At 34.1% G+C, this 23618-nt stretch overlaps 3 protein-coding genes and 1 pseudogene across 3 annotated transcripts; all 4 read right to left on the bottom strand.

Moving 5' to 3' along the window:
* Positions 1–1482: 1482 nt before the first annotated feature.
* On the bottom strand, positions 1483–2497 carry LOC116134064 (annotated as a pseudogene).
* A 4619-nt stretch (positions 2498–7116) lies between these two features.
* On the bottom strand, positions 7117–8803 carry LOC116134095 (peroxidase 10-like). The gene is made up of 4 exons (XM_031419764.1): positions 8570–8803; positions 8066–8257; positions 7808–7970; positions 7117–7689 (listed from the first exon to the last, which is right to left on the bottom strand). The coding sequence occupies exons 1-4, from the start codon at positions 8783–8785 to the stop codon at positions 7280–7282; spliced, it is 981 nt and encodes a 326-aa protein (XP_031275624.1). The 5' UTR covers positions 8786–8803; the 3' UTR covers positions 7117–7279.
* Positions 8804–13182: 4379 nt separating this feature from the next.
* LOC116134094 (mitogen-activated protein kinase kinase kinase 5) lies at positions 13183–18402 on the bottom strand. The gene is made up of 11 exons (XM_031419763.1): positions 17591–18402; positions 16646–17248; positions 16475–16562; positions 16148–16210; positions 15897–16060; positions 15620–15695; positions 14908–14967; positions 14708–14833; positions 13963–14172; positions 13780–13877; positions 13183–13671 (listed from the first exon to the last, which is right to left on the bottom strand). The coding sequence occupies exons 1-11, from the start codon at positions 18181–18183 to the stop codon at positions 13605–13607; spliced, it is 2148 nt and encodes a 715-aa protein (XP_031275623.1). The 5' UTR covers positions 18184–18402; the 3' UTR covers positions 13183–13604.
* Positions 18403–20320: 1918 nt separating this feature from the next.
* Positions 20321–23142, bottom strand: LOC116134086 (50S ribosomal protein L25). Its single transcript, XM_031419754.1, has 3 exons — positions 22706–23142; positions 22495–22624; positions 20321–20843 (listed from the first exon to the last, which is right to left on the bottom strand). Exons 1-3 carry the CDS (start codon positions 23072–23074, stop codon positions 20617–20619), a joined length of 726 nt encoding a protein of 241 aa, XP_031275614.1. The 5' UTR covers positions 23075–23142; the 3' UTR covers positions 20321–20616.
* Positions 23143–23618: the final 476 nt, after the last annotated feature.

Genomic DNA, 23618 nt, shown 5'->3' with positions numbered 1-23618 from the left:
AGATTATTAGTAAACTGTTTCTGATTACCTAACCTAACCTACTCCATGAAACAATCTAACAGAGATTGTAGCAACACAAGTAGTCAAGGCAGTTCTCTGAGCAGTCATAGCAGCAAGAGCAGCTGCATCCCAAGAAATCAAATGAACATTCAAAATAGCTCTTTTGGATGAATAAACAGAGCAAACAAATCAGATTTATATACAAAAGGAAAAAAGAAGAAGATAAGGAGTAAGGACACATACCATTCATTAATAGCTTTGTCTTGTTCATCTTCTCCGGCCTGGAAATTCATGCTTTGTGCGGGTGGTGGTTCCATTCTCTCTCTCTCTCTCTTTCTCAGGATAGTGAAAGAAGAAAATTGAATAATGAAGGATAATCTCAATATGGATGTTTAAGGGTAACCACGTGAATGCAGTAGACTCAGTTGGGCTGAAGAAGATTGGACAGTGAAAGCATATTCCTTTTTTACAGTGAATAAAAAAAACAATATGTTAGAGCATCTCTAATGATGCTTTTTATTTTAAAAAACATATTTCATATAAATAAGAACATCTTTATTAATTTCTAAATATAAGAACAAAATTTGTATTCAAATCTATAGACTCTTTAAATTAACTTAATAAATATGAGAGGACTTAATAAGAGAGAAAATTATAATAAAATGCATAGAAATTTATAATTTTTAAATAAATTGGGATATGAAAAATTTACTCACTCTTTAATTTATATTTAAAAATAAAAATTCATTAAACTCTATTTTTATAGACAAATATAATAATCATTTGGAAACTCAGTGAAATAAATATCCCACTTCCTTAACTTTGTTAGGTTTTGTTGGGATAATTTGTTGCACCCCCCTCTAATATAGGATAACTGGCAATTACCCTCTATAATTAACCATTACATCATTTGCCGTCCATTTTTTGTGTAAAAGTTATTGAAGGAAGGGTAAAATACACATTTTATGTTAAAATACTGAATCATATATTAAATATTTCAAAATTATAAAAATTATTTAAAAAAGTTTCATATTATAAGTATAACGTTTAGGGTTTTAGAAATTTGTTATAGTCAAATTTTAAGGAAAAACCCGTAAAAATGGTTCCATTGACTTTATCATTATATTTGACATTCATCCAATGCAAAATATAAATTTGAGTAACGCCATAAAAGTCCTCTTCAATCATACATATCTTTGACTCAAACTAGTTTAATTAATTAATTAATTAATTCGAATCAAGTGTGTAGATCATAAATGATTGAGTTCAACAGGCGGCGCGCAATTAACTTGCATGCTAATTAATTATACTATACTGTAGACATTTTACACACTTCAAGTCATAGTAGGATTAAACCTTGGAATTAACACAAAGTAGTCAAAGCATTAGCTCATGTTGCTTCCAGTTGTAGCTAACTGGTTACATACAAACATGAATTTCAACTTAATATATAAAGATATTTATTCTGCAAACTCTCCTCTTCTAGTTCACCACCCTGCAATTCTTCCTTATCTCTCCATTTTGGCCAGTTAGTACACCTATGCTGGCCATCTGCCTCATTGATGCTGCAAAATCTCTGGAGAATAAATAAGGGTATTTGCTGTAGTTTTGAACATTGAAGAAGTTCTATTGTCGGTCATAAGATCTTGATCTGACTGGAGTAATCCAGATTTGTTCACTAGGTTTCTGTAGTAGCTGTTGTCGAACCTGTTGGTTGTAGCAGCATCCAAAGCAACCAGTTGAGTATCGGAAGTATTTTGGTTTGGACACACGCTTTGCAAACTTTTTCTAAATGCTGCATCAAGTGCTGGATCAGGATTACCGTTACCACATCAAAGTTGAATAGCCTTTGCTGAATGTGAACATTGAGCAATCCAATAGTGTCGCACCTGTTATAATTTAAAAGCAGTTATTGATTTGATCGAGCACATCTAACATAATTTTTCGTACATGGAAGTCACACCAAGGCGTTCATGTCTATTAGTTAAGAGGAGGCAAACCTGAGAGCACAACCGTATCCCTCAAATCAAGTCCCTTTGCAGAAAATTTTCTAATGATGTTGTCTAAAGGTTCAAAAGGTGACGGCAATTCATTAGCTTCAGTCTCATTTGCTGTTAGGCCATCTCGCCGACCTAAGGGTAAGCCCAATAGGGGCCTCCAACCTGAGAAAAAATACGAGAAAAAAGGCAAATTTAGTACCTAGAATACGATAAAAAGTTAAAAACATCTCATGATTATTGGAGGGGTTTCTTACTACATAAACAGCTCTCTTGCTGCAAGAGTTAATATATCAGTACATGAAACAGTGGCTGGACAAGATTTCTCCACATTAGCCTAATAGCATCGATGACCTCGTAACCTCTAGCTGAATTTCGATTAGGGACTGCATTTTTCTCCCCCTTAGTTGAGCTTGTATCATCCAGTAATATAGATCCATCACATCCCTGCATTTCGAAAAATGAAAAAAAATGCTATCTGCAGTAAGCTTCAGCAGACACTAAACTGTTACATTCAAAATACTTGCTAAGGTAGAAATATCAACATTTTTTTTTTTTTTTTTTTTTTTGTAAGATGCAATGAGTATCATTGGGGTTAGAAGTTGAGTGAACTCTCATACCCTAAAGTTTCATAGTTGTTTAACTTTATACCTTATAATGACTATTATCTTTTACTCTTTTTCCATGCTCACTCAATAACAGACTAATGAATTGAACTTAATTTAAAAAACAGAAGGCAAGAAGAAGAAGAAAGTAACAAAATTACATTAACAAAACAGTCATGGAAGTGAAGCCGCAAAAGAAGGCAGCCATCCTGGTCTCATTTGAAAACATGACAGAACACCTGATCGAACAATTGGTATCAGGCCGGGACAGTTTTAGCATAATAGTTATAATCAAGTTGACAGGACACCAAAGCACTGAAGAAAAAGACGCAGAACAAGTAAAGAAAGGGAAGTTTATTAGAATTTTGCTCCATTCTCAAAGCAAATGGAGTAATTTGCTCACTAAGTCACCAGGATTGTGTGACAAGCAGTCAGAAGTTCGGCAATTTATACACAAAACAACAACAAGGATAAATGCAAACTGCTAATTTGTTAAGATATCTGAACTTGAATAGTGGCAAAGTCACTTACGTTGTCACTATCAATGAGTTTGGCACAATTCCATAAATATTGCTGATGGTGAAAAAACTCAGCTAATCCCACTTCATGAAAAATTAAAATTTCTCTTAGTGGCTTGATGATGTTTCCTCTTAAGAACAACAATGGTGGCCTCTAGCCAGTTCCTACACGCTCAACTTTGACTTAAATTGTCATATGGTAAGAAAAATTTCACTTCAGAGAGATGGTTTCACTCTCTTTTTGGTCATTAGAAGCTTCCCTCGAGACAAATTGTAGTTTCCACGATAACAATTATCTCTTTTTGTTAGAAATCATATTTTTATTGCCGAAAGTCCACTATATAAGTGTGTTAATTTGTAATTTAAGTAGTAGAATATGCGCATGCAGTTTAGTGGGGGCTGGTGAGACGAATCCATCGAAGACTTGGATACAGATTTTTCCATACAAGTAGGGTAAAAAATATAGTAGTTAAAAAAGAGCTAAACTACTAAACCAGAAAGTGGGAGATGGGGCCAGCCATTTGACTAGGAGAGTAATAGATTTAATTAAGCTTTGCAAAACAATTGGATATTTTAACCCTTTGCAAGAGCCAGTTCTTCTGATAATCTTTTACGCAAACTATTTTCACAAGATTCATTGTAGAGAACACCCTTTCAACTGTTGCAGTAGCCACAGGCAAAACCAATGCTAATTTAATAAGCAAGAAAACTTTGTTATAAGCAACATCCTTCTTAAACTCAACCATTTTTTTAGCAAGGTCGGCAATCCCTTCGACATGAGTGAAATTGGCATTGGTGCTAACATCCTCATAATAGTTTTCAAGTTGATCATCGAGCAACCGAATATCGTGTTGAGGAAAATCGGCAAGATAGAACTTTGCAAATTCAAGTAATCTATCTTTGTTAAATGCAACAAAAGAGTTCCTTGGATCAAGAGATGTCATACATTGAAGCAACCTCACATTTACTTCATCAAAACGGTTATTGAGTTCTTCTTGAATGTTATCCAAAACTGTATACATCAATTCCACCTTAAAATGAAGTTTATTCGTAATTAGCACAATCCCCCATTTTGTCCTCCCAAAGTTATCTTCCATATTCTCCAAGATTGGTATGCTATTAACTTTGCACATATCAGAAGCTTTTTTTAACAATATGTCGAAGCAAGTAAAGAGAACAGTTGTTTATCTCTCACAATTTCTGTAATAATTTTCTTGGTCGTCAGATGAGCACAAACACTAGTTAATTCCCTTTGGATGTTGGGGGTCGTCATTTGATCGTTTTTCGGAGCATTTTCCAGCACAATTTTTTTTATGTCGTCATTATGATTGAATAGAAACTTCAATAGTTCCATAAAATTACCTTGATTTTCATATTCAACCGACTCATCATGACCACGAAATGTCAATCCTTGATGTAAAAGAAATCTAATGCAATCAATTAATGCATTCAAGCGAATGCGATAGTCCAATTTGGTATTTTTCGACATGCAAGCAAGATTTACATCGATGTGTTACCTTTGGTTTATCAAATCAACACACTTGGCATGACATTGTTTATGAGTACTAGAATGATCTCCAACATGTTTTTTCACTTTTGCTTTATCTTTCCAATGATTAAATCTCTTACTCATAAAAACTTCACCACAATCAGTTTTGAAAAGATAACAATTTAAACAAAATATGCAATGTTTTGCCACACTATATTCCATCCAACTTGGATCTTCTTTGTACCACTCTAGTGTAAACATACGCTTTTTATCTCCAAAAAGAGTGAAAGGAAAGTTATGATCTTTAGGTTGGCAAGGACCTTTCAACAAGTATGCTTTTCGAACTTCCTCCTTTTGCTTGTCAATACAACAAATCTCGTAAATTGGTATCCTCAATCCTAGATTAGTTTCAAGCTCATCTAAATTGAACATCCCGACCGAAGGTTGAGCTTCTTTTACTTGGTGTTGTTGTTGTTGATGTGAGGCTTCTTCTTCTAATGGGATTTGATTAACCTCAATATCAGTAGAGTTTCCATCAACAATTTCTGTTGGAATTTTCTTTAATCTCTTAAAATAATTGGATATCATAGCTATCAAATAAATAAAAGATAATATGATACATGTAAAGAAAGACCGATGAAACTTTAATTAATAAAATTATAAGGACTTACTTATCACGTTTTTAGATGTAACAATTATATCTAATTAAAAGATTATTTTAGCAATTAATTAATCATTTTATTGTGTTAATTTTCTTATATTTAAAATCATTTTAGTGAAATTTAAAAACTTATAGAATTCGCTAATCAATTTTTTGACTTATTTAAATTATTGGCATAGATCAACTAGATTTAATTTAATTACTATTAGAGCATACTTAGTCAACTAATCACATTATAAAATAATAAAAATATCATTATTAATATATTAATGATTAGTGCAAATCAAGTTGTCCTCTAATTATATAAAAAATTAATTTTATAAATGTATTTGTGATATCTAAAGTCACAAATTAATAATAACGTTTTGAACAAATTACAAACTCAAACAAACTAGCAAGATTCATACTTTTTTTCATTAGAATAAAAAACCTCTATAAAAACAAATATGATTTAACCCTAAAATAAACTAAACTAAAATAAGTAATATACATACCTAAAACTGATAAAGCAGACAATAGTCTTCAAAAGTTGTAACTTCAACCGAGCCAGTAAGAAAAAGAGAAAGAGAGGCGCACTTACTAAATAAAATTAGGGATACAAAAGTTGTGGTCCTCGAGATTGGCCGCATACGGCATATATATAATATATTTATAATAATGAAACTAGTGGGCCAGTATAGCCGTAATATTTATGATGGGTGAGTCTAACATATTATAGCAATTAGTTTGATTGTGGGCCATATATATTTGTACCTTCTTGATATAAAAACAATTAATTATAAATATTTACAGTTTTTTTTCAAAATCCAGGCCTACCCTCAAGGATGTTGGATCCACCCATGCCTAGGAGATTAATTGAAGTATACACAAGCGAACTCAAACACCCCATCATTGAAAAAAAAAAAAAAAAAAAAAAAAAAACAAGATTATCATCAATTATCCACCGTTCCATCTTTTACAGGTGAATAAAAAAAAAAACAATATGTTAGAGCATCTCTAATGATGCTTTTTATTTTAAAAAACATATTTCATATAAATAAAGAACATCTTTATTAATTTCTAAATATAAAGAACAAAATTTGTATTCAAATCTAATAGACTCTTTAAATTAGACTTAATAAATATGAGAGAGACTTAATAAGAGAGAAAATTAATAATAAAATGCATAGAAATTTATAATTTATTAAATAAAATTGGGATATAGAATAAAATTTGACTCACTCTTTAATTTATATTTAAAGAATAAAAATTCTATTAAACTCTTATTTTTATAGACAAATATAAATAATCATTTGGAAATACTCAGTGAAATAAATATCCCACTTCCTTAACTTTGTTAGGTTTTGTTAGGGATAATTTGTTGCACCCCCCTCTAATATAGGATAACTGGCAATTACCCTCTATAATTAACCACTTACATCATTTGCCGTCCATTTTTTTGTGTAAAAGTTAATTGAAGGAAGGGTAAAATACACATTTTATGTTAAAATACTGAATCATATATTAAATATTTCAAAATTATAAAAAAATTATTTAGAAAAAGTTTCATATTATAAGTATAACGTTTAGGGTTTTAGAAATTTGTTATAGTCAAATTTTAAGGAAAAACCCGTAAAAATGGTTCCATTGACTTTATCAATTATATTTGACATTCATCCAATGCAAAATATAAAGTTTGAGTAACGCCATAAAAGTCCTCTTCAATCATACATATCTTTGACTCAAACTAGTTTAATTAATTAATTAATTAATTCGAATCAAGTGTGTAGATCATAATGAATATTGAAGTTCAACAGGCTGGCCGCAATATAACTTGCATGCTAATTAATTATACATATACTGTAGACATTTTTACACATTCAAGTCATAGTAGGATTAAACCTTGGAATTAACACAAAGTAGTCAAAGCATTAGCTTCATGTTGCTTCCAGTTGTAGCTAACTGGTTACATACAAACATGAATTTCAACTTAATATATAAAGATATTTATTCTGCAAACTCTCCTCTTTCTAGTTCACCACCCTGCAATTCTTCCTTATCTCTCCATTTTGGCCAGTTAGTACACCTATGCTGGCCATCTGCCTCATTGATGCTGCAAAATCTCTGGAGAATAAATAAGGGTATTTGCTGTAGTTTTGAACCATTGAAGAAGTTCTATTGTCGGTCATAAGATCTTGATCTGACTGGAGTAATCCAGATTTGTTCACTAGGTTTCTGTAGTAGCTGTTGTCGAACCTGTTGGTTGTAGCAGCATCCAAAGCAACCAGTTGAGTATCGGAAGTATTTTGGTTTGGACACACGCTTTGCAAACTTTGTCTAAATGCTGCATCAAGTGCTGGATCAGGATTACCGTTACCATCAAAGTTGAATAGCCTTTGCTTGAATGTGAAGCATTGAGCAAATCCAATAGTGTGCGCACCTGTTATAATTTAAAAGCAATTTGATTGATTTGATCGAGCACATCAAACATAATTTTTCGTACATGGAAGTTCACACCAAGGCGTACGTTCATGTCTATTAGTTAAGAGGAGGCAAACCTGAGAGCACAACCGTATCCCTCAAATCAAGTCCCTTTGCAGAAAATTTTCTAATGATGTTGTCTAAAGGTTCAAAAGGTGAGGGCAATTCATTAGCTTCAGTCTCATTTGCTGTTAGGCCATCTCGCCGACCTAAGGGCAGAGCCCAATAGGGGCCTCCAACCTGAGAAAAAATACGAGAAAAAAGGCAAAATATTAGTACCTAGAATACGATAAAAAGTTAAAAACATCTCATGATTATTGGGAGGGGTTTCTTACTACATAAACAGCTTCTCTTGCTGCAAGAGTTAATATATCAGTACATGAAACAGTGGCTGGACAAGATTTCTCCACATTAGCCTTAATAGCATCGATGACCTCGTAACCTCTAGCTGAATTTCGATTAGGCACTGCATTTTTCTCCCCCTTAGTTGAGCTTGTATCATCCAGTAATATAGATCCATCACATCCCTGCATTTCGAAAAATGAAAAAAAATGCTATCTGCAGTAAGCTTCAGCAGACACTAAACTGTTACATTCAAAATACTTGCTAAGGTAGAAATATCAACATTTTTTTTTTTTTGTAAGATGCAATGAGTATCATTGGGGTTAGAAGTTGAGTGAACTCTCATACCCTAAAGTTTCATAAAGTTGTTTAACTTTATACCTTATAATGACTATTATCTTTTACTCTTTTTCCATGCTCACTCAATAACAGACTAATGAATTGAACTTAATTTAAAAAACAGAAGGCAAGAGGAAAGACGAAATTAACAAAATTACATTAACAAAACAGTCATGGAAGTGAAGCCGCAAAAGAGAGGCAGCCATCCTGGTCTCATTTGAAACAGCTGACAGAACACCTGATCGAACAATTGGTATCAGGCCGGGACAAGTTTTAGCATAATAGTTATAATCAAGTTGACAGGACACCAAAGCACTGAGGAACAAGAGGCAGAACAAGTAAAGAAAGGGAAGTTTATTAGAATTTTGCTCCATATCTTCAAAGCAAATGGAGTAATTTGCTCACTAAGTCACCAGGATTGTGTGACAAGCAGTCAGAAGTTCGGGCAATTTATACACAAAAGCAACCAAAGGATAAATGCAAACTGCTAATTTTGATTAAGATATCTGAACTTGAATAGTGGCAAAGTCACTTACGTTGTCACTATCAATGAGTTTGGCACAATTCCATAAATATTGCTGATGGTGAAAGAACTCAGCTAATCCCACTTCATGAAAAATTAAAATTTCTCTTAGTGGCTTGATGATGTATTCCTCTTAAGAACAACAATGGTGGCCTCTAGCCAGTTCCTACACGCTCAACTTTGACTTAAATTGTCATATGGTAAGAAAAATTTCACTTCAGAGAGATGGTTGTCACTCTCTTTTTGGTCATTAGAAGCTTCATCCTCGAGACAAATTGTAGTTTCCACGATAACAATTATCTCTTTTTGTTAGAAATCATATTTTTATTGCCGAAAGTCCACTATATAAGTGTGTTAATTTGTAATTTAAGTAGTAGAATATGCGCATGCAGTTTAGATGGGGGCTGGTGAGACGAATCCATCGAAGACTTGGATACAAGATTTTTCCATACAAGTAGGGTAAAAAATATAGTAGTTAAAAAAGAGCTAAACTACATAAACCAGAAAGTGGGAGATGGGGCCAGCCATTTGACTAGGAGAGTAATAGATTTAATTAAGCTTTGCAAAACAATTGGATATTTTAACCCTTTTGCAAGAGCCAGTTCTTTCTGATAATCTTCATAACAGCCCTTAATCTCTAGTTTGATTAATATAGAACAATACTGATTTATATATTACAGGCAAATCAAAGTAAAGATAGTTGTCCCCTGACTCTTCTCTTCAATGCAAGCTTGACTCAGATCTTTTACTGGGGTCTGTTTGAGAACCTGAAACATGAATTACATTGTTCTTGTTACAAATTTTTGGCATGGATTCAATTGGTCACTTATTAAAACAAATACTTTCGAGGGAAAAAGTATCAAAAATTTATTTTTGCCGCCTAGGTTTTGGAGGACTCTACTTTATTATATATATAGTCAAACAGTCGCATCTCATGTTGGATTCCAATGTGTATACCACTGTCTGTTTCAGTGAACAAGCTTGTGTTTATGACCAGTAGGTCAAGTTCATTAAGCTTGAAAGTGGAGCATGTTGCCTTAGTTTTGAACCCACTGCTACACAATAGTTCAATTTAAAATGATTACCCTAATGCACATGTCTAATTCGTTTTTAGGTCAAAATAGACACACTTCTCGTAATCTTTTTCATAGCTGTTCTAAGAAACAAGGAGCAAAGATGATGACAGTAAACTCGATTGTGCAATTTACTATTATGCTTTACAAGGTTCTCTACTGTGACTGAAATTCTTCACAACAAGCTATGTTTTCATGAGTCTGCTTCGGCATATTGTGATGAATGTTATATTAAGATTACAAAACACTGCTGAAGCCAAGAAAATTTTGTAAATAGAAATTGTGGTGGCGTTGAGTGTAGATTATTATAGTTATATTCGATTTATTTATCCACGTCATCAATGAAACAATCTAGAGAGTAATCGAAACCAAACAAGTAAGCAATCACACACAAATGATGTAAACTGTAAAGAGAGAAAACACACGTGTGATTTACCCTGATTCACCTAAAATATCGGTTACATCTAACAAAGTCAATATTATTGAAATATCCCCTCACCTTGCTCGTTACAATGAATGTATTTACCTATGATTTGTTATATCATTCATATAAGAGAAAAACATGTTTATATACTAGATTTAACGAGAAAAACCTAATATTATTATGATCTTTTTTCTTAAGCCCAAAACCAATTAGGAGTTTTATTACTTAAAGAAATTCTACGGCGGCTCTTCATGGGATAGGCTCAAACCGCCTATGGACCTCGTATGCGTTTGCCTCGCCCCTTATTATTGAAGTGGTCGACTAACTCCTGATTATTAGGAGTGGTATTCTTTGTAAACTGTTGTGGGGAGTGTTGAGTCTTTTAGGCCTTATTCATGCTCTGTATTCATTTTTCCAACTTGAGGTCAGTGATGTTTGATTATGTCACTTTAATTGGGGTATCAAAGTTCTTCGTAAGCTCCAAATTTTAGCATGCTGGCTTCAACTAAAAGCAACTTGGGGAGAATTTTTTTTTTATATGATATCAATCCCATTTCCTTCCTACCTCTATATTAATTTAACTCTGTATATCCCCTGCATTTAAGGACTATGCTTTTAGACCACGAGGACATTGAAAATCAATCAGCAATTTGATTTGATTATCCAAAATAAATTATTTTTCTAGTGTTATTTCCATTCACAAACAAATCCATCAGCTCTGCCTCTTGAATCTGAGAGTCGTCTATGAATAGTTAACCCAAATAATGGACTACGTAATAAGAACAAAACAATGAATCAGTAGTGCATTAATGTTACTGATAAAGAAAGATATACAGCTTATCCAAGCTTGACATGACATCATACAATGAGTTAAAGCCTAAAGGCACACTTACAGTTATATTTTACATGGCATTAGTGGGTGGGTTTGTTAGAATATAAAGTAAAGGTTCAACTTTACCATTTCGTTGATGGCACCATCATAATTCAATTGTTCTTACATAATTTTGAAGAACAAACAGAAAGAGATACAGTGTATCTGCAGGCAGAAGATATACTTAAAACAATGCAAGAAAAACAGATAACATAAAAATAATTTAACAAGGGAGCTCAAATTGTTCTTATCAAAAGTTATTATGTAGTTTCCACTAAAAGGGACTACAATTACAATAAGATTATTAGTAAACTGTTTCTGATTACCTAACCTAACCTACTCCATGAAACAATCTAACAGAGATTGTAGCAACACAAGTAGTCAAGGCAGTTCTCTGAGCAGTCATAGCAGCAAGAGCAGCTGCATCCCAAGAAATCAAATGAACATTCAAAATAGCTCTTTTGGATGAATAAACAGAGCAAACAAATCAGATTTATATACAAAAGGAAAAAAGAAGAAGATAAGGAGTAAGGACACATACCATTCATTAATAGCTTTGTCTTGTTCATCTTCTCCGGCCTGGAAATTCATGCTTTGTGCGGGTGGTGGTTCCATTCTCTCTCTCTCTCTCTTTCTCAGGATAGTGAAAGAAGAAAATTGAATAATGAAGGATAATCTCAATATGGATGTTTAAGGGTAACCACGTGAATGCAGTAGACTCAGTTGGGCTGAAGAAGATTGGACAGTGAAAGCATATTCCTTTTTTCTTTTTCTTTTTTAATATTCAAAAATATGAAATAAAGACCCATGCACATTTACACTTTTACTTGACCAGAGTCAATCGATTTAAAGAATAAAAAGTAAAGTGGTTGCTTACCATGTTTATATCAAATCTCAACCGTTTGATGGTGGGAGAAGCTATCCAATCTAACGGTTAAAGATTAATTACAGGAAAGAAATAAAAGGACAATTCCAGAAATATTTTCTCAAATTAAAAAAAAAAAAAATTACATTACCTAGTTTCTTCTTTTGAAAATATTTCAAAGATATTTTATACTTTTAAATTATTAAATTCATAAGATAAGTTAGTGAAGATGGGGATTAGTCCAGTTTGGTGAGTTGGGTTGGTCATCACCTACCTCCTCATGTAGATGATATTGATGGATTAGTGTTATTTTACAAGGAAGCATTTACGGGGTTTATCTTCTTGATATGGTGTTTTAGGGTTTTGAATTCTGTCCACTTATGAAGGGCTGTCATGTGGAAGGAACCAGTGGGTAGGCCAAGTGTCATACAATTAGTGAACCAGTCTCCGATCAAGCATGATGAAAAACGACAAATCATAACAAATAAATGGGTATCCCTGTATTACGGGAAAGTTGTCACTTACTCATATTTTAGGGAAGTCTGCTTATTTATGCAACTCCTTCATTTTTTGGTTTTTAACATCTCAATTAAAATTTGAGATTTATTAAATATCCTACAAACTTAAAGAATCAAATAAATCATAATATTATTATGATAAATAATTCTAAAGTAAATAAATCCCTTAAACCGTCAAACCAATTCCTTAGGGTTTGCAACTCCTCCATAAGTAATTTAGGATAGTTTGATTTGTGATCTTAATATTTTTAAATTGACAACACTAATAATTTTCTTTTGTGGATTTAACTCTTCTTAAACCAATAAAATAATATTAATAACCAGTAATTTTAAATTATTATGGGCTGGGCTGGGAAGTTTAACAATGGGCCTTAAAAAGGCTATGTACAATGACATGCCTTAAAATTACAGGAAACATGATTTTGATATTGACATTGATAGACGAATAGCTTAAACTAAAATCTATAAATTGATCTTCAGTCCGTCAAATATACAGAGCTGTAAAAATATCAATATACATATATGCACAGATCTTCTATTAATTGAAGAAAATCTTAATTAGTGAGTAGTGTACAAAAACCTGCTTCTATGTTCACTCTATCTACAAACACTTTTGCTTCAACTTCAAGGATGTTATTAAAACTTTACACACTTCAGGAGCATTTGATCAATCCCCACAACTTCATTGCTTTATCGTATTCGTCGTAACATTAATTTCAATGCTCTATCTTCGTAAGTTACTCTAATACAACATCAATTAACCTTCCTAACACGCTGACAATATTTGAATAAGCAAGCAGCACTTCCATTCCTCCATGTCAACAAGGGCTTGAACAATGTTTGTTGTGCTCCATGCATAGAGGATATAAACTAGGAAGATCATCAAGGATTGAACATGGAGAATTATTGAAACCAAACTCTAAGTTGGAAATTTCAAAAGGCGGTCATTGATCATTCTCGCTGAAGAAAAGGAATGATGCAAGGGGCTGGAGGCGGCAGTCATGCAAAAGTAAAGAATTACCAACTTCAATGCACTGAATTCAATTGTCTAGTCTAAATATGCAAAGACAAAACAAGTAGAAAGTAACTCCTACCTCTCAGAAGACAACTTTTTCAGACTCTGTGAGCTTAGGTATAGAGGATACTGATCAATTTTACCCTCACAATGTTCTCTGGGACTTTGGGGTTTATCCTGTCAAGGGGACACAGAACATCTTGTAACTAAACAGTAGAATTTGGCAAGAGAGAAAGAAACAGAAGTTGCATTTATAGCTTACAGTCAATTTCATCCCAGTAAATGAATGGGAGCAAGATGTGACATCAGTATGCTGCGAGTTTTTCAAGAATCGGTGTTCTAGTAACATGCTGGCAGTTGGCCTCTCTGCAGGATTTCTCCGGAAGCAACATCGTAAAAAATCCTTGGCCTCAGCTGATAAATTTTCAGGTATGGTTGGAATATTCTTCATAACCTTAAACATAGCTGCAGCCTGCATCAATACAAGAGATTTTTAAACAATTTATTGCGTAAATACCGGAAAACCCCCTGCTATTGGAGAGCCCCTGAAGTCAATCTCCCCCACAACTCATTTCAGTACCTTTCATGAACAAGACTCAAACAGGAAATATGATCTGACATAAAATTAGGTATTAAGAACAGGTAACAAAGGAAATATAAAAGGAAAAAAAAAAAAAAGCAGAAAAGCTTTTGATACAGCATCAATTAATGAGTTATCAACCAGGAAAGCTGGAAAAAAAAAAGACTTTAGTACTCTCTTCAAATCAGTGCGCAAAAGGAGCCATTCTGCAACAAATGCAAAATGTATATTGACTGAACCTTCCAAGTCTCAGTAAGTTTAAGTGACGGCTGGAAAAAAAAGAATAACTAATGCAAACAAACAAATTGAACACTAGGAATTTGATGACGTAGATCCAAGTTATTCTGGAACTATTTAACACTTCTTAGCAATGATGAACAATTGCAGCTTGTAAGTTAAGCAACATTTAGACACTGTAAATGCTTACCCCTTCAAACTCACTCCAAGGAGGTTTCCCGGTAAACATTTCAATTATAGTACAACCCAAGCTCCAGATATCAACAGCTAGTGCAAGATCAGAGTTGCTATCTTTCTGCATAAACGACATCATGAGCTGCAAGGAAAACAATAATATCAATATGGTGAAGCTATAGACCAGCACAAATTGATGTAGCAGCAACAAAGTACCTCTGGAGCCATCCAGTATGGGCTTCCCTTCAAAGAAAGATCAGCTGCTTGTCCAGTCAGCTGAGAAACAAAAGAAGTCCAAAAATTATTGAGGCCCAATATGAGAGAACAAAATGCATCCCAGATTATGGATTAGCATGGCAACAATTAATGAGTTCAATGTTGATACGCAATTAAATCTGTAGTTTCAACTCAACCAAGGTAACCCATTTCTAAATTATTTATGGCATATTACAGGGACCAGAAAGAATAAGCACTATCACATTAAATATATAATCCTGCCTAAGAGTCACAAGAAGTAAGGCTAACACAATATTATTTAACTGTTAATGTTAAAAGCAATACAGGAACAAAACAAACAGATATATACTGCTATAATTCTGTCAAAGACTGCAAATCTTTCTTTCAGCTTGTACCATACTGTCACATTTTTGCCCAAGCAGAAGAAGAAATCCCACAATAAAAGACTTCATCTCGCTTTTAAATTCAAGCATACCTGTAAATTTTAATCTACTGCTCCAGCAGCATGAATGACATTTTCACATGAAGATAAACCACATAGAGGCAAATTTTTAACACTTACTTTAAGAAAATCAAAGAGGCAGAGAAGGCCTGTGGGAAGAAAACTTCAAAGATCTCACAGGTACACAATTACAAACATGCCTCTGAGTATTGCAAATAACAATATTTAAAAAATTTAACAAAAACTCACAAGTTTAGCCATTCCAAAGTCAGCAAGCTTAACAACCCCTAACGCATCAACAAGCAGATTAGCTCCTTTGATGTCCCTACGTAAAAAAAATATACATAAAAATAAATAAATAACACAAAGTCTGAAAATAATCTCAATTAAAAACAATAGGCCTGCCCCTAAGATTACCATTCACTCCACATTTAAACTCGATTAAATGTATTAAGCTCTTATACTTCAATTTGCCACATTAAGTGGACGTTAAGACAACTTTATAAACAAAACATGCTATTTGTACCTGTGGATTGTCTTTTTACTATGTAAGTAAGCAAGTCCAGAAAGAATATGACGAGTAAAATTGCGAACAACTGATTCTGTTATGGCTCCAAAATGTTCACGGACATATTTATTAATCGAACCAGGATGAACATACTCCAGATATATATAAAATTTGTCTTCAACCTGCAAATGCATAAAATTTAGATTCAATGCTCTAGCAAGCAAACATTAGAAACATGATGCCAAACATGCACCCAGAAGATTACTCACTATTTCACTACCATAATACTGCACAATGTTTGGGTGCTTCAACTGGCTAAGAACTTTGATTTCCTGAAACAAATGCAAGAGTTAGATAGAAGATGGAGAGGCAATGCACAATTAAATATTATAATGTTTTCGCTATGAACCAAAAAAATTGTTCATAACTCCAAAAATCATAACAATATGCAATATGTAACGCCAGGGCCAATGAGATCCGCCAAAGCAACCCACAAAACATATTTACTAGGCCAACATCAACCAAATAAAATGCTCTTCATCTCTCATGCATTTAGGAAATTTGTTTCATCTTGAATGCAGTAGCTTGGTAATCACCTGTTCCAGTTGCTTTATACATTCAGCAGATTTTGGGTCATCAGGAAATATTTCAACCTCTTTCATCGCACACAAAGCTCCAGTTTCTCTGTCAAAAAAGGAAAAGCCAAATTTAGTGTTTGCTGCGACAGAAGAAGAAACTAGCAATTAAGATACACATAATTCATATACCGATTGCTGGCAACATAAACACTCCCAAAAGTACCACGTCCAATAAGCTTTCCCTTTTTCCATTGATTATTCATAGGCAGAGGTTCAGGTTTAGCTGGAATATGAGGATTAGAAGTTGATGGTGAAGAAATGGGTGGTCCTGGAGGAAGAGGTAACGGGTGGACTTCAACATGACTAGTAGATTCACGGGACAATTTGGAATGCATAGGTGAGGAAGGTCCAGTTGGGCTTATGGGGTTTCGACATGGACTTCTACTACGAGGACTTTGAAAAGGAGAATTATCAGCACTAAAAGCAGTGAAATCAAAGTATGCAGGTGGAGGAAGGCCAGGAATATCTAAGCGCGGCATCTCCGGGGCAGACCATACTTTATTACCGTGAGGAACATTATAATAATTCTTAAACATCTGATTAATGCTCATCTTCTGTGGGCTGAGTACGGGACTTGCAAAAGGACTAGAAGGAGCACTCTTAGCAGGAATAATATAATGCATGAAATTTTCTTTAGAACTATCTATTCTATTCAGATCTTGCTGCACTTTACTAGTTGACCTCGTCTCCAAATATTCAGGCTTCTTCCTCTCAATACCGCGGGAGAACACGCTGAAATACGACAGAAATATAACAAGAGCAACGTCACACCAGAAGAAAAAAATAATAATAATTAAACAAAGCTCATTAAAAATAATAATTGCTATACCAAAAATGTGTCTCCATTAATGCTAAATGCAGAAATTAAAAGGAAAAAATGGGAATGCATGCTGAGTTCATAAATTATCTGTTAAACAGTTTCCATCATATTCTTTGATTCATAATACATTTTCAAAATAAAAAATATTAATGACGCAATAAAAACAGAAAATTGTTAATTAAATTCTTTCAATTGACGGTGGAATTGAACCAATATGAAATAAAAACAGAGAAAAGAAAAAAAAAAAAAAAAACCTCTTAATTGTTGATGAAACTCCGTCCCCAGCTCCATCTAATCTATCTCTATCTCTATCTCTAAAACCGTCTCTTTCTCTCTCCTCCGAGCTTCTTCCATTTCCGCCAGCATCTCTGGGCGACAAGAGCCGCGGCTCACCGTTATCATCCCGTACAGGCAACGGCAGAGGCAATGGCAATGGCTGTGCGGTGGCGGCATTTGACGAAGACGGCAAAGACCTGATTGTGGACGCGTTGGACAATCGACCATAACCGCTGTTCGATCTAGACAATGTAACGGAGTCGCGTATATCATCCGTTTGTGGCAATTTGGTGATTCCAACAATCTCCTGATCGCTCAAATGCCTGAGCTTCTTCTGCCTCGTCAATCTCGGGACTCGCGAAGGCCTCTCATTATTGTTACCATGAGTGGTACTTTTATTAGTATTAGAATTATTAGGATTGTTGTTGTTGTTGTTGTTAATTCGACTATTGATGTAAATATGGTGATTCTTATGGGCTTTATTGCGAGGGTTATAAGAAGAATGTTGGTCAGAGAGAGGAGAGGAAGAAGAGGAAGGAGAAGAGAAAGAGATATTATGAAGCCAACGCATGGTGGTAGTGGTGGTGGTGGTGGTGGAGACCACGAGAAGTAAAAATCATGATCTTGGAAGAAGAAAAAAAGAAAAAAAGAAATGTGGGTGTAATTCAATTATAAAAATTATCATGAATATGATTATAATTAGAACGTAATATATGCAGGAATAAAAAACAGGGGAGGGAGCAGAAGGAGAAGGAGAAGGAGAAGATTTTGAGTTTGTTGAAACGCGGTTATTAACGTACCTGCACGCCAAACGGATCCATTTTAAGAGTCAATATTATAACCAAAGGTCAAGCCGCTTTGTTTTTCTTTTATTTGGAAATTGTTATGAATTTCATATTATTGATTGTTATTAAATGATTCGATAACAATGTAATAACTTATAACCATCCGAATTATATCTTACTGACGTGGCTGGTATTGAGGAAAAAAGAAAAATTTAAGCAACACAACTTTAAGAAATACAAAAAACATCTCATTAGATTTTGAAATTGTTTTTAGTTTTAAATTAATTGAATTTTAACAGTCTAAAAAAAGTCAATATAACAACTCTCTAATACTTGTTTGTTTATGTAAAAATAAGAAACAATCTGTTAATAAGTCTAATATTATCTCAAAATTAATTAATTTGATAATTAAAATGAATTAGAAAAAAAATAAAATTATTCAGCCTGAGTTGCGTGGCAATTCATGATCCCAGTCCCAGCTCAGCTGATTTGGACTTGACCCTATTTTCAACATTTAATTTCCTTAATTTAATTATAATAAATACGCTGAAATTTAATTTCATAATACATATACCGATATACGTAATACGCTGCACAAATGTAATTTCTCGGATACAATAAATAAATAAAAGATAAAACAGTAGATTTAAGTTGAAGTTGAAGACCCAGTCAGTGAAGCGGTGCAGAGGTGCTTGAGGTTGAGGTAGAACCGTAGAAGGACGAAGTCAACGATGAAGAATGTGGATACATCATACATTAACAATTTCGTCCCTGAGGTTTGGTTAAGTATAACTTTAGTCTTGTAGAAATTTTTAGTAACTTTTTGGTCCATGAAATTTGCTAATAATGTGACTGACAAGGAAAAAGACCTACAAGGGCAAAAGTTANATAAAACAGTAGATTTAAGTTGAAGTTGAAGACCCAGTCAGTGAAGCGGTGTAGAGGTGCTTGAGGTTGAGGTAGAACCGTAGAAGGACGAAGTCAACGATGAAGAATGTGGATACATCATACATTAACAATTTCGTCCCTGAGGTTTGGTTAAGTATAACTTTAGTCTTGTAGAAATTTTTAGTAACTTTTTGGTCCATGAAATATGCTAATAATGTAACTGACAAGTAAAAAGACCTACAAGAGCAAAAGGTATTTGGGCTAAACCTCAGTTTTCCTATGGTGGGGACTGAGGAAGAATGCATAATGGAAATGTGATAGAGAAGTGGGGATGTGGAAGACAAAGGAGATGAAGATGGATAATAGAGGCCATGTCTCTGTTATTGAGTCACTTGACTTAACACCAATAATATTTGAATCTGATAGTTTTGTAGTGTGATGAGAGGTCCAAATCATTTGAGTGAATATAATTGATGTGACTTCACTACAATTAAAAGATGAAGATGAGATGGATGCCCTGTTTATGGCCGTCTCCAACATTGCTTTCCTTATATTTCATTTTTTCATGCCACGGCATTACCCACTTAATAGTATTGTTAAAACATCTTTAAATTGTAAGAATAATCATAATACTTTATTATAATTTTGTAATTTGCATTAGCAACTCCCCATATGCAAAGAGGTTCAAACTTCGAATATCTTACTCTCATGATTCATGAATGAAGCTCATAAAGTGACAAAATCACCAATCATGGATATTTTTGCCACTTACTCACTCATGTGCAAATAATTTAATAGATATCAGCTTAACATTTTCGAATGTACCTCTATACAGTTCTTTGAATAATTGGGACCAGTAATGTTCATTGGTCTACTTGATATCCTATGTCAATCATATCAAACCCAATTCTTAATTTTGTGGCTTTGTATAAACCCTGTATGGTCTCCTTAGTGACAGTTATGGTTCAACTCTGCCTTGCCCTATTTTCTTTTAGGGCTGAAAGGATTAAAAAAAAAAAAAAAAAAAAAACAGGATTAAGAAGACAAAAAGAGAAAGAAACAACCACTTAGTTGGAATGCTACAAAATTCCATCCGCCACCAACTATTGTTTTAACTGTGCAACTAAACCGTAAAGAATCTAAAGGTACAAATATAGCATGCAATGCCTCCATTCAAGGATGTTACAGACACAAGATTATCGGCTTCCGATTATCTAGGGAACATAGCACAACCTCAAGCCCAGGGAAAACAATAGACTTATTCTTCGAATGCTTCTGATTTTGAGTAATGCTGGTCAAAATACGTACAATCCAAAATTATCCTTCAGTGCCTACACCACTGCAGGTTCTGGGTTTTCCAAGTTTGTTGCCACGATCTTACATACAGGCATGTCGTCATTCTTGCTCAAAAGTTTCAAGGATGGATGTACCTCAACGTCATCCATGAAGATTCTATCTCCAATATCAAGATTGCTGACATCCACCTCAATTTTTGGAGGAATGAGTTCAGCTGGGCAAAGATACTTTAAACTAGTTCTTATCCTGTTAAGAGAACCACCTTTTGGACATAAAAGTAGCATTAGAATATAATATTTTGGCAACAATGAAATAAATTGAGTTTATAAAGGACTTGCGAAGAGAAAGCAGTAACAGCATACAATGACAATATAAAGTGCAACACTTTTCAGTCACATCCACCTCAATTTTTGGAGGAATGAGTTCAGCTGGGCAAAGATACCTTAGACTAGTTCTTATCCTGTTAAAAGACTGACCTCTTTGACATTAAAGCAGCATTAGCATAATATTTTGTTGACAACAAAGAAAATTGAGTTTGTAAAGGACTTCCAAGAGAAAGCAATAACAGCATAAACTGACAATATCAATCTCAAATTACAGTAAAGTGAAATACTTTCAGTCACATCCCCATAGTGAACTTACAGAAGAGTCACAATGAAACCAGTCCACTCCAGATATGGACGAGTAAATTTAACACAAACTCTAGCATTTTTCTTTCCCTTGAATCCAGAAGCATGAATTTGAATGAGAAGGCGGTATTCCTCAGTAATGCTTTATAAAATGTATTCCATTTCTTTTTCATTTTGGCTCCAGAAATATGAAAAAGTTATGCAAATCATTAAAACAAACAGCAGAAAATTCCTACAAATATCCCATATTGAACTTAAAAATTTGCTATTACAATTCTATAAACCACCTATATGTCCACAAGTAATTTCTGTTTTCCAATTTACAACGGGCTAATGTGCAAACTTTTCTTCTCCAACTTTCTCCCCTATAAGCTCTTTGAATGTGGGTAAAGCTAGCAGAGCAGATCAAAGTTGTCTTGACTAACTTTAAAGAGGCACACAAAAAATTAACCTTTTGGGTTCAAAGAGGCAGTTCAACACTGACAATCACAACAAAGAGGAGAAAGGAACTCTTAGAGCTATTCTAACCTCATGTATAAGTGGTTGATTTCTTGAACACTATAGAATAGTTTCTTGTTTGGGAGGAAAAAAAATGGTAGTGGATTTTCTAAAAGCAACACTAATTTCTCGTATGATATTTTAAAACAACTAATGGGATGAGACAGTAGTTGGAAGCAATTGTAACATGTGCAAGCTAAACAAGTAGAAAAACAAATGGAGTAAACTTGCACAGAAAATACATGCTAAAGATGTTGGAAATTATAGTTCATGCACCTCAAGGTTAAGGAGCCATCTTTTATATGTTCTTCAATAAATTTTGCATTGCAATAAAATGCAGAAAACAAATTCCACACTGAAGATTAAAACTTAATAATGGTATTTTGGTGCCAGGTTTATAACTGAAGGTAGCCTACTCGTATACAACCAAATCTAAATCCAGGTAGAAGTTTTACTGGGGAAATTTTGATCATGAATTCAGGAAAAAAAATTAATAACAAGCTGTTGAATAATAAGTTCACCAGAATATCTTCAATATTTGTCATCCATAAACATATATATTGTATACACATAAGAATGAGAAAAAAGCATGTTACATGGAGAAAGTAATGTCTTGGAAAATCAACAAAAAGAATCCCCAAAGGCATACTAAGTCCCAAGAAACCAAATTCAGAAAAGAATTTAAATATTTTTTTCTCCTCTTGCATCAATGCACATGCATAACATCCCATGTAAATATGACGACACCCAAAAGATTGTTGATATAGTTAATACAAAGCACATTACCTTTCTTAAGACCAGGGCAGTTTTCTTCTCCTTTGAAAACAACTGGCACATCAACCTTCAACTTCGTCCCATCATCAGCCCACACAAACACCAAATTCAATATATTCCCAGTCTCTTCATTCCTATGAACCTATCCACAAAATAACAACCTTCAACACTCAGAAACTAAACAAATTAAACCAAAAAGAAAGATAAAACACGAAACTATTACCTTAATTGGGAGTACTTTTCCTGAATCAAGCAAAACTGATGACCCGGACCCGGCTCGGATCTGGAGTGGGAATGTAGTAGAGTAAAAGAAAGGGAGTTCCACGGACTTGAGAATGGATTGAATTTGTTTTGTTTCAGTGGTTAACAGTTGTTTCCGAGAAAGTGGTCTGTTTTCAGAACTTTTGTCGAGCAGGTTCGGCGCAAGAACGACTGCCGGGATTCGACCCTGGGCTCGGTCCTTTGACGCGACACGGCTGCCGGTGCACTCTCTGGGTACCGCTTGAATAGTGTGATAAGATGAAGTGGATTGTGAAAACGGTGAGTTGGGATTGTGGGCCACCATTCTCAGGGTGCGCCACCATCGCGACATGGTTGTTTTGGTATGGCTGGAAAGTGAAGGTTCGCGTTTGGTGTGGCGTGTGTGGATGAGGGTTTTGTGATTTCGGGGGTGTAAGATATGTTGGGCCACAAGCTTCACACATTGGGGTTTCGTTGGGCTTTTGGTGGACTAAGTCAGAGATAAAGTGAAGGCCTTCACTACATTTGGGTTTGGATTGCAGAGTTTCGTGGTTACAATAATATTACTCTTCTGGGTTTGTTTAAGAATGCTTCTTTGATATTGTAATCTCATTAAACAAGATTGTTATATTAAAAAAGGCACACCACACATAAATTTATTAACCACCTCTAAGTGGTCGAGTGATTAGATAGAAACTATTAGATATATTATTTAAAAGGTTCTGAGTTCGAGTCTCTAATCAAATACTAATAAAGGTAGACACTAGAGATATTACCCGACCAGTAATTCTAGGATCCCAAAGGATTAAGTAAAATACACATAAGTAAAATCAAGTAAGCACAAATGTAAAACATAATGTTGTATGCCAAATATAGAATATAAAACTGTGGCTTAC

Source organism: Pistacia vera, unplaced genomic scaffold, assembly GCF_008641045.1.
Source record: "Pistacia vera cultivar Batoury unplaced genomic scaffold, PisVer_v2 Contig282, whole genome shotgun sequence".
Taxonomy (NCBI): Eukaryota; Viridiplantae; Streptophyta; class Magnoliopsida; order Sapindales; family Anacardiaceae; genus Pistacia; species Pistacia vera.
The sequence above is the reverse complement of the archived record's forward strand: the minus strand, read 5'-3'. Positions and strand labels throughout refer to the sequence as shown.

Bases quoted from the DNA above. Each gene is read 5' to 3' on its own strand.
- LOC116134095 (XM_031419764.1), bottom strand. From the start codon at position 8,785: ATGGAGCAAAATTCTAATAAACTTCCCTTTCTTTACTTGTTCTGCCTC. The intron at 7,971-8,065 runs GTAAGAAACCCC...ATTTTTTCTCAG, and splicing joins CAAGAGAAGCTGTTTATGTA to GTTGGAGGCCCCTATTGGGC. The intron at 7,690-7,807 runs GTTTGCCTCCTC...AAATTATAACAG, and splicing joins GGATACGGTTGTGCTCTCAG to GTGCGCACACTATTGGATTT.
- LOC116134094 (XM_031419763.1), bottom strand. From the start codon at position 18,183: ATGCGTTGGCTTCATAATATCTCTTTCTCTTCTCCTTCCTCTTCTTCC. The intron at 16,563-16,645 runs GTATATGAATTA...CTTTTTTGACAG, and splicing joins GTTTATGTTGCCAGCAATCG to AGAAACTGGAGCTTTGTGTG. The intron at 14,968-15,619 runs GTGAGTTTTTGT...TTTGTTTCTCAG, and splicing joins ACTTTGGAATGGCTAAACTT to CTGACTGGACAAGCAGCTGA.
- LOC116134086 (XM_031419754.1), bottom strand. From the start codon at position 23,074: ATGTCGCGATGGTGGCGCACCCTGAGAATGGTGGCCCACAATCCCAAC. The intron at 22,625-22,705 runs GTAATAGTTTCG...TTTTGTGGATAG, and splicing joins GAAAAGTACTCCCAATTAAG to GTTCATAGGAATGAAGAGAC. The intron at 20,844-22,494 runs GTAATGTGCTTT...TATGTCCAAAAG, and splicing joins CTGCCCTGGTCTTAAGAAAG to GTGGTTCTCTTAACAGGATA.